Source organism: Macrosteles quadrilineatus, unplaced genomic scaffold (genome assembly GCF_028750875.1).
Source record: "Macrosteles quadrilineatus isolate MER2022 unplaced genomic scaffold, UCM_ALF_1.0 Scaffold_8__2_contigs__length_117827958, whole genome shotgun sequence".
Classification (NCBI taxonomy): Eukaryota; Metazoa; Arthropoda; class Insecta; order Hemiptera; family Cicadellidae; genus Macrosteles; species Macrosteles quadrilineatus.
In genome coordinates this window covers 27,396,981-27,410,536 of record NW_026542601.1, presented here as the reverse complement: position 1 = coordinate 27,410,536, position 13,556 = coordinate 27,396,981, and the positions used below count along the sequence as shown (strand labels likewise).

General features: G+C 34.4%; 1 protein-coding gene across 3 annotated transcripts; it reads left to right on the top strand.

Moving 5' to 3' along the window:
- Nucleotides 1-257: 257 nt before the first annotated feature.
- On the top strand, nucleotides 258-13,345 carry LOC129001672 (protein O-glucosyltransferase 2-like). Of its 3 annotated transcripts, XM_054429052.1 has the most exons (8): nucleotides 258-328; nucleotides 1,511-1,710; nucleotides 4,283-4,494; nucleotides 5,225-5,433; nucleotides 6,105-6,352; nucleotides 7,517-7,754; nucleotides 10,842-11,141; nucleotides 11,454-13,345. In XM_054429052.1, the coding sequence occupies exons 2-8, from the start codon at nucleotides 1,538-1,540 to the stop codon at nucleotides 11,586-11,588; spliced, it is 1,515 nt and encodes a 504-aa protein (XP_054285027.1). In that variant the 5' UTR covers nucleotides 258-328; nucleotides 1,511-1,537; the 3' UTR covers nucleotides 11,589-13,345. The 3 variants fall into 3 exon arrangements, with proteins under 3 accessions (XP_054285027.1, XP_054285028.1, XP_054285026.1); XM_054429053.1 differs by lacking the exon at nucleotides 258-328 and having other exon boundaries at nucleotides 1,326-1,710; nucleotides 4,286-4,494; XM_054429051.1 differs by lacking the exon at nucleotides 258-328 and having other exon boundaries at nucleotides 1,326-1,710.
- The last annotated feature ends 211 nt before the right edge of the window (nucleotides 13,346-13,556 follow it).

Below are 13,556 nucleotides of genomic sequence, written 5' to 3'. Positions count from 1 at the left end.
AAGCGACCGCACCGCGAAACACGTGACCACGGCGAAGCCACGCCCTTCCCCCAGAAGGGAGGGGCCGGGACCTAGCTGACCGAGTTGAGTTGTCTGTACCAACTTGATATGTGATTTAAGTGAAATGGTACCTAGGTGAAAGGTTGCCTAAAAGAAGGCCTCCCGCTGACACTGAGCTGACCCAGCCTGGATTGGTGAGCCGGTGATGCTGGTGCCAGCTGCTGATTACCAGCGGCTGGCAAACAGCCTAGTGTGACCCGTGCTTAAGGGTTGTTTAGTTTATTGTCAGCTGCCCCTGGCCCCTCCCATAAAATAACATGGCAGATAGGTGACATCAACCATTCATTCGCACTTTATTGATTTGAATTTAAATGTATAAGCTAAGTTTTTATAGCTTTGCTTCATGAAAAAAGTCCAGACCACACTTGGGGGCCTTAAAAAAAAATTGAAAATACCCCCGCCGCAGCAAACCTGCCGACTAAGCGAATTTCCATTTGTCTTAATTGATTTTCAATTAAATATATTTTAATAACATTAGGTTTAACGAGTACCTAGGTTTGCTGCTACAAGGAAACTAATAAAGTTTGTTTTTTTGTAACATATTGATAGCTTAGTACAAAATAAATAAATTTGATCAAAATACAAAATATATCCATAAGCAAGCACTCTACAACATTTGACAATATTCTCCATAAGAATAACATGGGAATTTTAAATTTAAAATTTTTTTAATTTTCTCCGTTACTATTAACCGAACAAAAATACTTTTAAATACTAAATTAATTGTTTTTTTAAGCTCTTTAAAAAGGTCTAAAGAGAAATTGGGAAATTTTGTGTTTTGAGGGTCAAAAGTGAGAAAAACTAGTTTTTACCCCATAAAACCCCCCGTAAAACCCCGTTCCCATGGTCCGATCATGCTGGTTCGCGAACTCATTCAAGTTTATCCCGCTTTACACCCTTAGACCAAATTTCGTCAAAATCGGACAAAAATTACTCAAGTTATCGCGTTCACGGACGTATATATATATATATATATATATATATATATATATATATATATATATATATATGTCTATATATATATACATATATAAAAATTTGGACGAATGGCGTTTTTGGCCTCTGGGGACATCAAAATGAAAAAGTAAATCGGTCCCGGGTCTAGGTCTTACCGTGCCACCTGCGGTAATAGCTACTTCCCTATAGGGAAATTCGCTAAAAGCTATGTTCAAAACAAAAACGTCCAATGTTTTGTTTACTACATTTTGGATTGGAACTGAAAATGAGGTTATGTTATGATGGTATGTTTACCTTTTCATATGCTGACAACATCTCAACCTGAACCTGAACTAGGCTAAGTGTGTTCTAAGATTTATTTATGAATTTTAAAAAGCATATGATTTTAACTTGAATAACTTTTTCATAGAAAGAAGATAGACTATAACTTTTCAGTATAACATCCATATCAACATATCGGTAACTTATTTAATAGGTTATGTTTTAAATATAGGCCCTATTTGGTCTTGTGTGGGTCAATATGGATTTTTTGCACTTAGTTGGAATGTCATTTACTTGCCTAGCTTTCGTTTCAAGCTCTGAATGTAGCAGTAAACCAAACAAAGTCAATGTACATGGGCCAGGACTAAAACCTGATAGCATTGTAATGCCAGCGAGATATTTCTTTGTGACCATCATTGAGAAGAGTCAAAGGTAGGCCTTGGCTATTTATTTATTCTTGGGTGTGTATACACCAAAAATATAATCCCAATTACTGAGTTGAGAAATCCTGTTAAATCCCGCTTTTGAGCTATGAAAAATCTTATTTAACCCTCATTATATTTTGTCATTAAATTCAGAGTGTTAAGTTATATTTGACATAGGTATCATGTTTAACCCTTTCAGTGCTAGGCCAATAAATCATATTTCGTAAGACTTTTTTGTTTGCCTTTTAATTCCATTACCTGTTGTTGAATTTTAACTCTCATGTTGTCATTATTTTATTAATTAGGCTAATTTTGAATAATAAGAAAATATATAACAAAGATAAATCCCGGTATTTGTAGTAAACTTTAAATAAAACTTAGTTTTTGTTGTAATTTTCCTGGTTTTCCTATACATTTTTATGTTCTGATAGCATTGTTTGAAACCAAAATCTCATATAATAAAAGACATATATAGTTTACAATGTAATATTGAATTTAACTTTGATTTAGTTGGACGAGGTTATCGTAATAAAGCCATTTTAGGGAAACTATTGTTTTGCAGCAAAGTCTCAGGAACACATTTATGATCACTACTGTTGTGTTTCAATTAAAAAATGTCATCTAAATAGTCCGTGACTAACTGGTGCTGCTACCTATACAAAATTAAGTTACGGGTATTTCTGTTTTTTAAGCTCTACAAAATGGTTTGGAGAGAAATTATGAAATTTTGTATTTTTAGGGTCAAAAATCTATTTTTACCCCATAAAACCCCCTTAAACCCCCGTTCCCATAGTCCAATTAATTCCAATTCCAATTATTTCCAATTAATTAGTCCAATTAACGAGTTCGCGAACTCGTTCGGATAAGTGTAGGTTTACATCTTTCTACCAAATTTCATTTTTGCTTGAGTTATTGCGCTAACGGACACACATATATATACCGTATATGAATTTGAATTGAGGGCACTTTTGCCCTCTAGGGGCCTCAAAACGAAAAAGTAAATCGGTCCCAGGTCCAGTACCTTGAGTACAACGGTATCAGCTTATTCCCCATAAGTTATGAGAAATTTGCTAAAAAGGAACAGTTTGAAAAACAGTTAACTTTAAGTAAATCTATACTATTATAAAAAAGAGGTGGTTGCTGTATGTGTGTATGTGTGTATGGGAAAAGTAAACTCGAAAAATACTGGTCGGATTGGGCTGAAATTTGGCATGATGATAGCTCACATTCCCGATTAACATATAGGCATATTCTTATTTCAAAAATCCTTTCGGGCTCCGCCCCAGTGGCTCTGGAGTTTCCCATGTTAACCTTATGAGAAATGAAATTATTGAATCTTAACAGCTGTTTCAATTAAACAAGTTGGTTCTGTTCTGTGATGTTCAATAGCATTAAAGTTACAAAAATTACCAACAGGGTGCAGCACTATTATTTCTTTTACATTTATGACAACAGCTAATTTGCAACCAAAAGGTGAGTGAGCGTAGCGAACGAGCTCCAACCTAAAGGTGAGTGAGCGTAGCGAACAAACTTCAACCAGGACGTGATTGAGCCATGCGAACGAGATAATCTTGAAAATTAAGAAGTTAAACGGGGCAAAGCCCGCGGGTTACAGCTAGTATTCAATAAATGGAACAAAGCTTAAACGAAAATAGCTCATATGTGAGCTAAATAAATTTTCGTTTAAGTGTAGGCCTACTTAGTTCCATTTATTGAATATTAGCGAATTTCCCATAACTTATGATGAGGAATAAGCTATTTCCGTAGTACTCAAGGTACTGGACCCGGGACCGATTAACTTTTTTTTTTAACTGTTTCAGCTGTATGGACAGCTGAGCTTTAAAAAAATTTCGTAAAAAACATATGGTTTTGCCTGTCCTCAACATTAGATAGGTACTTTTCCTGTCCTAAACAAACAGTTGCCTGTCCCAGAAAAACTTTGTTCTTTCTCAAACAAATTAAGTTTACTTTTGGTGCAACAGAAACGCTACATATTTATTCTTTTATTACATAAAATATGTTACTAGACAGCTGCTTTTAATCAATTGTAACACTATGATATTTAAAACTTGAAAGATAATCACTAGACAAAAGAGTAAGTACATGGGCCCTACTTAATATTTTATTGTTTTATTAACTTAAACCAAGAAGCCTTGTGTGATTATTTGCATTGTGATGAAAAGTAACTTATTGTTCACAAACTTACTTGTCACAAAAGTTCCAGTTTGGGGTTCGATAGTTGTTTCCATGCTCGGTTTTGCCTGGCTCGTAAACCACTATCTTGCCCCGAAATGTGCCACTTTCGGGACTAGGCCTAGTAAGTTACCTAGCAAAATTATACTATTTAAACAAGTCCTGTAAACAAGCATATGTCATGCATTTTTGCCACAAACTCAACAGACTGATGTTACGTAAGACCTTATAGGTAACTAGTTTGTCACCAGGGGTGGATTTTGTTTGAACTTCAACCTGTTCAAACAACGTTAAAGGAACAACTATTGTTGTCAGAAATTACTTACTTATGTTGATAAATATTTACTACATTAACTACCATATTTTATTTGTTGGATGAATTTCAGCAGACATGAACAACCTGTTTTAGAACATCTTAAAGTGGACATCAATGGCAAAAACATTTATCAGAGAAACTGCAGAGTTTGGACTAATATTCTAGATAGAAAAGATGGCTCATTTATTGTAAGATATAAACTTTACGAAACTTGTTATGATATGGAAATAAGTGTAAAATATGAAGGGAATGATGTTGAAGGCTCTCCAATCATAGTAGAAGGTTAGTAGGTAGGCCTACAGTAAATGTAGATAATTCTAGACTTTGGACCACAGACCCATGTTAAATGAAAGATAACAATGTAAGCCTAAGTCTTAAAGTGGATTTTGAGTTTCGTGAAAACATAGTTTAATGATTTTGACGCTAGCACAGTGGTGGATTATGACCTCAGCGGCCCCTAGGCACATGTAAACTTGGGGCCCTGAGACCTGCGGCCACTAGGCAGTTGCCTATCGTGCCTTATGGGTAATCCGCCACTGCGCCTGCAAATAGTGAATTTATGGCTGAGCAACTTATGTTAGACAAGACAAGGGTTTAGAATAACATAATAAAAAAACACATAATTAATTTTATAATTATTTATCCTTTAAATGTTTTTAGCCTTAGCTATTCTAAATCATTCACTTCCCCTCGCAGATTCTACTTCATTGACCTTCAAAAAGCCACTTCAACTCTTCTTGGAGGAATTATAGAAAAAGAGCCTCACAATCTTTGAGCTGATGTCGATTGTTGATGTCGTAGTAGTTTACTACAATTGCTAGTATAAGATGAGTAGAGCTGGGGATTCCTTTCTCACCTCTTTCCTGTCATACAGTAGGCTTGTATAGGATAGTCTAAATGTCATAATGTTTTGAACCCTCAACCCTAACTAAATGATTATTGGTACCTATCGTTATCTAAACAAAGACTTGGTTGACATTAAATGCTATTTAAAAGTTTTTGTTGAATACAGGGGTCGTCCAGCCAGATGACTGTTACTGTCCCTCCTCATTACAAAAATGGCTAAAGGACTACAACTGCCCTAAAAGCTATGCCCAGATTGAACATGACCTTCAACCATTCTCAACAGTTGACTTTACTGAATTCCACGACCATGTTGTGAGCTCCGTAAACAACTCAGGCAGCATGAGTGTTTGTAATTACGTTATCAGGAATAACCAGGTAATGCTGATTGCCTAATAGCATAATGTTGTGAACTATGGGCCCAAAATTAGTGTTTTACAGATTCATGATTAGTGGTGGTGCGGTACCCTACATTAATACTGCTTTCTATTCCTTTAAAGTTAATCCTCAAAATCAAAACACGTTCAAAAAGCTTTACTCTTTACTCTGAAATTTTAATCTTCCTACTAATTTATACATTTGCTCGGGACCTCAGGTTCCGAAGCCCCGAGACCAGCCGCTTTCATGAATGACAACTATTAATGAATTTGTAAATACAAAAATTTTGATTCTTAAAATATTATCCTCTGTGATCATGTTCATGTCTCTTGTTACTTTTTTTAGTTTATAGATTTCGCAATGTCTATTACACTACTTCTGTGTCTGACAATAAAGGATTCTTATTCTTTTTCATCTACTAGATCACCATTTGGTACAAGTCAAGAATTTGGAAACGTTTAGAACCTGTAAAACTTTAATGATTGAGATGCAAATTCTATATTTTAATTTGAATGGATGGTGTTTTCAGCCTTTGGGAACATCAAAACGATGAAGTAAAACAGTCCCTGGTCAAAGTCTCACCATGAGACCTTAATAGCTTATTCCCTATATGGAAAATCCGCTGAAGCCCCTCATTACTACTTATGGTTAATTTGAAAAATGACTTCCAGATCTATCGAAAATGCTATGGACAACACGTTGGATTCAAAATGTTCATGGATGCCACTCTGTCATCATTGGCACGCAAAGTCAAGTTGCCCGATACTGAAATATTTGTTAACCTTGGAGATTGGCCGTTGGTGCAAAAGGCTGCTGAAAAGATTTTCCCAATGTTTTCTTGGTGTGGTTCAAGACAGTCTTTAGATATAGTCATGCCTACATATGACATCACAGAGTCATCGTTAGAAGCAATGGGCAGGTTTGTATGACACAATAGACCTTTGGTTACTAAACCATCTAAATGGACCATCCATATCAATTTTTTCATTAAAATAGAACGTTTGGTTATGGTATAAACGATTCTACAGTTTACAATAAGTAGTCTTTTAAGTTTGGCTGGGTTGAAAAGGTGTATTGAACAGAAATTGGTAATAATTGATATCAGCACACTTTGTCATTGGCTTAGCTTAACTTTTTCATATTTTTAATCAAAAACTACTTTCAGTTCTATCAATTGTCCAAGATATTTAGATGATGATGATTTTTTTTCCTTAAATCCATTTGTTTAATTTTAATGGCTAGGTTACTCTAATTTAAGGTGATGCTTTTAAAATACAGTAAAACTTCAACATAACTCAAATACCAAAGAAATCGGTAAAATATTGAAACTGTTTTTTGTATTAATCAAGTTTGATCTAAAAACTTAAATTAGACGAGGTTAGTAAAAAACAACCTTAAAATTAAAATTGGAAAACTTGATTGAAAAACTGCTTTGGAAACACAAGAATTCAGATAATTTCAGGTTTACTTTGTATCGCCACTTTTTTCAACAAAATTCAAGATTTGTAGAGTTTATTTGGCTCTGATTGACATTGTTGCTTGATGATAAACAAGTGTTAAATTACTTGAAAAAAAAAATCAATACTGGAAAAATGAAAAATGATATTGTACATTTCATACTGACCGATTGATATGTAAAGGGCTCTGTGACTGATCAACAGATAAATACGGTCACCTGTACTCTCTAAGAATTGGCAGCCACAGATCAAATAGGGAGATGAGTATAGTCAGAGCGAAATCACCACGGTGAAAAATGGCAATGAAGGGGAAGAGGTTATGTGGCATAATATTGGGCCTGGTTTTAATGTTAGTTGGTGCTGTTAATGGATCAGGAAAATGGTTTTAGTATTAAGATTAAGACACATTCATGTACACATTGTTGTATGTCTGAATAAAGATTTATTTGACTTGACTTCTTCCAAAAAATTGGAACGATTCATAATTACCGTACCTATGCTATTGAGGTCGGAGCATGATTATCTTGGGTAGATCAAGGTAAAGTTGTAAAGAGGTTTTAAAACTAAGAAAAAGTAGTTTAACTATAGATGATTATATTTCCAAAAGATGATATTTTTCTTTTCAGAGTTAGTTTGGACATGTTGTCAGTACAGGGAAATATTGATCTACCATGGAGTGAACGAGAACAGAAAGCTTTTTGGAGAGGTCGGGACTCTAGCAGAGAAAGACTCAAATTGATTGAGATTGCGAGGAAACACCCAGATCTTTTTAATGCTTCCATGACAAACTTCTTCTTCTTCCGAGATGTCGAGCACATCTATGGCCCTAAGGAAAAGCATGTCTCTTTCTTTGATTTCTTCAAGGTATTTTATTTATTTATTTATTAAACATCATCACATTACATCAATTCTCTTGACAGGTGATTTGTCACAAAGTCTAATACCAGGGTGTCCACAAAAAATTTGTCATTAATTTCCATGACTTCCATTACTATCCATGACCATTTACCATTGATTTCCATGACTCACGAACTTTACACACAAATTATAATATAACATACACACACAAATAATACTGCCTGGACATGTCATTTTGCAGAAAATACTGAAATATGTAATAACAGATAACAATGGAGTACAATAGGTACAACAATGAACTAAAACAAACCGAAAACTCATAAAATAATACAACTGTAATAAATTGAATTGTCGAACATTTGTGAAAAATCCTGAAAAATGCTACAACAGTCCGGGTTACGGCTGACTAGAACATTGAATGGTCCCCTCAAATCCATCCATAATTGGAAATTTCCATGACTTTCCATGACTTCTTGCCTATTTCCCTGACTTTCAATAACCAAATTTTTTTTCCAAGACTATCCCTGACATTCCAGAATGTGGACACCCTGAATACTAATACAATACTACATTTTAAAATAAAATAGCTTACAAAAGAAATAAAGCATATAATAAGCTACAAACCTATGGGAGAAGCAATATCTTTCAAATATACTCATTTTCCAGATATTCCTCTAACGAGTAAAATGCCCTCTCTAAAAGGAAATTTTTTAAAGATAGTTTAAATTTAGAGAATGAGGCAATGTTTTTAATCCCAGCGGGTAATTTATTGTAAATTTTTGGTCCCATATACTGAGGGGATAAATGAAAGATTTTAAGCCTATGTTGAACTGGTTTTATAATATTTTTGAATCTTGTGTTATGTGGATGAGATTGTTGACAGTCCATGAATGTGTCGAAATCACTTTTAACCATTAATGCCAATTTGTAAATATAAGAGCTAAAAAAAGTTAAAACTTTAAAATTAATAAATAAATCTTTACAATGTGTTGTACGGGAGACTCTGGCCATTAATCTTACAGCTCTTTTTTGGAGAATAAATATTTTTTTTGGCCTGGCTTGATGAGCCCCACACAGTAATTCCATAATTCATAATCGATGAAAAATATGCGTGATATACTACTATTTGTGTTTCTAGATTAGTAGTATCCCGAATTATTGTGAGAACAAATGTTGCTGAACGTAGTCTTTTTGATAGGTTTTTAATGTGTTCTTGCCAATTTAGTTGTGAATCGATTTCTATTCCCAAATAATTTATTGACTGTTGTGAATGAATTGTAGTTAAGCTTTTATTTACAATTATTTCTTGGTTAATATTGGATGCAGAAAACTGAATTAGTTGAGTTTTTGCCACATTCATGGACAGGCCATTTACTGCAAACCAATCCCCAAGGAGTTAAAATTCCTTAGTTATTGAGGTTTGAATGAACTCATTGTTTTGTCCTGTGCAAATTAAAGCGGTATCATCTGCGTATTGAAAGGTGGACATCTTAGTAGCATTGCATAGATCATTAACATAAATAATAAATATAGAAAAATACTCTAAAATGTTGTTTAATACAAAACCATATCATACAATTCTCTCCATTCATGAATAACTTAAAAAACCAGCAAACAGATATTGTTTCTTTTGGAGAGTGGAGGAATTAATTGGCTTTCTTGCTGTTTTCCCAGGGTCGCCGGAATTTTATCCCCCTGGGCAAAGCTGACGTCACTATGACGTAGTAACCTGAGTTGCCAAAAGTTTGTTCGCGGCCGGAATTTTACCCCCGCGGATTTGGAAGTCTAATGAAAATAGTCAGAGCGTGATTAATTAGATTAGCGATAAAAACCGGAATTTTACCCCCTGTCCATATAACTAGCGTTTAGGCAACTGAAGATGTACGGGCCGGATTTTTACCCCCGGAATTTTACCCCCTGGCTGATTTTAGAAATTGAATGATTGATTTTCTTATTTCTGTTTTTAATTAATTGTAAACATTTCATTATTTAGTAGCCTATCTTTATTTATTTATTTTGTAATCTCAACTAAGTAAACAGAATTCGCTGTTTTATTTTGATCATATTAACCAACAGTTGGCTTCAAAGATCGAATCCTGACACTCGAATCTCATAATTAATATTAAAACCCTGTTCGATTAGTTAATGTTACATATAAATTAAGATAGGCTACTTAATAATAAAATGTTTACCATTAAATTAAAACTGAATGACGATAATTAATCATTCTCACTAATTTATATCTGGCCAGGGGGTAAAATTCCGGGGGGTAAAATTCCGGGGGTAAAAATCCGGGGGTAAAAATCCGGGACGTACATTCTAGGTTTTTATAATTTGATGTGTTCTGATTAAACTCACAACCGTGAAAATATATGTTTAATTCCGCGTTTAATCCATCGAGCTGATGTCGCAAAACTCAAAAGTTTGCGGCCGGAATTTTGCCCCCTGGTTTGTGACGTCTCGTTTGCCAAGGGGGTAAAATTCCAGGGGGATAAAAATCCGCTACCCCTTTTCCCAAACGTACCAATTAAAAGACACTTTTGGGCTGTGATTACCAACAATTTGAATACTGCAAACAACACTACACTTACCCTAACCAAGCTAAGAATATCTAATTGAATGAATCTTAGTACCGGTACTCCTCTAATAAAGGTTTATTTAAATTAATAAGATTAGGCATTTTTTTATGTCTTTGAATTACAGAGTGCCAAGTCCAATGTCAAGTGTTGAATTATTACAGAGAAAATTGAATTATTGTGTCGAATTCTTGAATTATTATTCAATGGTACGCTAAAGTAGTCTAGCAGTACCGCTGGTGTTTAGGTCAAAGTCCAACCCTAGCCCTCATGTACTACAATGTTCACGGTGGAGGACCCTGTGCCTTGTGTGATAGGAATTTCCGCTCAGTTTCTTGCTATTTCTTGCTCGTCACAAGTATATCTCTGCTCCAACATACTAAGGCTGAAAGTGTTTGGTTTTCCCACTTAAGTGAGTTCTCTCTGTACCTTATTTCTCTATGGGATTTATCGAGTGGCAACTGTAGTTAATTGTATTGTATCTAACAAACTGGTATTTAAAATTACCATAATTCAGTACAGGTACCAAGTGTCAGTAGACGGCACAGTGGCAGCGTACAGATTGCCTTATTTGCTGGCTGGTGGCTCCCTAGTGCTCAAACAAGACTCTCACTACTATGAACACTTCTATGGAGAACTGACGCCATGGGAACATTATGTCCCAGTGAAACGAGACCTTTCAGATCTTGTTGAACGTGTGCAATGGGCACTAGACAATGATGAAGAAGCTCACAAAATCGCTGTAAATGGACAAAAATATGCAAGGGAGAATTTACTACCAGACCATATCTTCTGTTACCACATTGTACTTTTAAAAGTATGTATATTGACTTAGTTTTATTTAGTTCACAATTTAAATTTTTATTTTTTAGTACTGAAAATGTCACTTTAAAACCTACCTGGGCAGATTTATTTGTAAGAGAGTGTTATGTTACCTTTTAGATGGAGTGTTGTATTGAACATAAGGTCCAGACTTAGTGCTCAGTGTTATTATTAGATTTGACAGAAATTGTCTCCAACCTGAACGTTATCAAAGTAATTTCTATTAACATAGCTTTTGAAAATATCACCTTAGTCTCAACTTTAAAATGTTTAAGCTCTGATTTATTTTGTAATTATTTATTTCTAGGAGTGGGCAAGAAGACTTCAAGGAAATGTCGAGGTCCGTGAAGGCATGGAAAAGGTTCCACAAACAGAAAATAAGAATTGTGTGTGCCCTCAACTTTCAGAAATAGACTCAAAGCCATCACATGAAGAACTATAATTTTTTTAAGGGCAAAAACTCCAATTTCAGTTTTGTTTGGCCTTTAAAGGCTATATGTGGATAATTATGGGTACAGATCATAGCAAAGTGATTGCTGCATTTGGTTTTTATAAGTTAAGTGGCATATATTTAAAATCAAAATGTTAGTCCATATGAATCTCATACTTTAATCATATAAACTACGTACTTTTAAAACAAAAATGTGATTGTCCCATAAGGAAAGAGGGGGTTTTCAACCATCATTACAATCACATACTAAGGTTTTGGAGTTGGACTGTTCCCTTTCAAAACGTAAAAATTCCATTGGCCCGTATGTAAACGTAAAAAAGAAACACACAAAAAACATTTTGAGTTCTACCTTAACTTAGCATTTACTTTAGATAATCTGGCTGTGATAATCCATCAAAGAACTATTTCTGCCTCATGGCTTACAAAACAGTGATTTAGACAGTTGATTAAATATGCTAATTAGATTAGAAGTATTGTTTTTCTTGTATGAATGCATGTTGCCTCGTAAGTTGAGGAGTCAGTTTACGGTCTAAGTGGTACAGATTATTATTGGAAGTGAAAATTAGCAGAGTTATAGCTAGAAATACATTAAATGATTTCTATCCTTGATATTTCATCTTCAAGTTGATCCAACTGTTATTTTGCATTTGCAAATACACATACAGTAAACTCCCTCTTATCCGGACTCCTAGGGACCAAGGCCAGTCCGGATAACAGTTTTTCGGGTTAAACCGATGTCCCCAAAAAACTAGTTAAAACGCACCGTTTGAATGCACGCTGTAAGCTTATACAGTATTTGACTTAAATTTAGGAGAGCATTGTATTTAGACACGTAATCACTGGTCTCAAATCATTCCCACGAAAACAGTCGTTTCAGTACCGCCCACTTCCTGCCGATCTAGTCCGGTTAAACCAATGCGCTGATAAAAATTGTCCAGTTAAAGAGATGTCATTTCCGCCGAGTGTAGTGTTAAACCGATGTCCGGTTAAAAGGTGTCCGGATAAGAGGGAGTCTACTGTACTATAGTAATTAATGATCAAAACTTGGTCAGTCTAAATCTTAACTGCCATTATAGGATATTTCAATGCACTGTTCAATGACTGCAAATGCACAAACTTCAAACAGTGTTAAGGACTTGCGCTCTCTGTGATCATTGATCAAATTACTTTTATTCTATGTAGATACTATGGGATTATTTAGTTTATGTTAAGACTTTTACCTCAGTTACTAGTAAGTTACTTTTGAAATGCTGAAGTATTTTGCTGTTTTGTTAGATTGAGAGTTAAGACTTATTATGCATATGCAATGCATTTAGTAGGCAAATGTTTGTTGAATGTAATTCACATTTACAATAGACTTAGTAATCCAGCTCCTCTTGTGGTCTGTATAACATTCAATGTTTTGTAAAAATTAATTTTTTGTAATCCTGAGACACGCAAAGCTATCAATGCGTTTGTCAAATAGTTGTGTACACGGTAACTTGCAATTTGCTGTAACGAAGAGCAATATCAATTCCAAGTTAATTTTAACTACCAAGACATTACACAATTTCATCCTTTGTACGACACATTAAAACTGCATTATGACGGCTCAATAATTCTATAGGGTTAGATTTTGTTTGGTGTTAGTTAACATCTAGGATTCAATGGTCATACTATTGTAAGCGAAATTTAATTTTCAGAGCTTTGTGATCACATATCGTTTTTTATTAACAAAAGTCTGTTGTATATTATATTATATATTTCATATTTATACATACAATAATTTATTTAATAAAAATCCAAAGTAGTAACTATGGACATTTTTTATTCATGGTCATTTGTATATACAAAATAAATATTTACAAACTGTTAATGTATATACTCGTCTGTGCATTCTCCTTTTTCTTCCGTTATCAATTTTCAATACACTGAAACATAAGTCATAAAGTCTTTGTATTTTAACTTTAAAATGAGTGA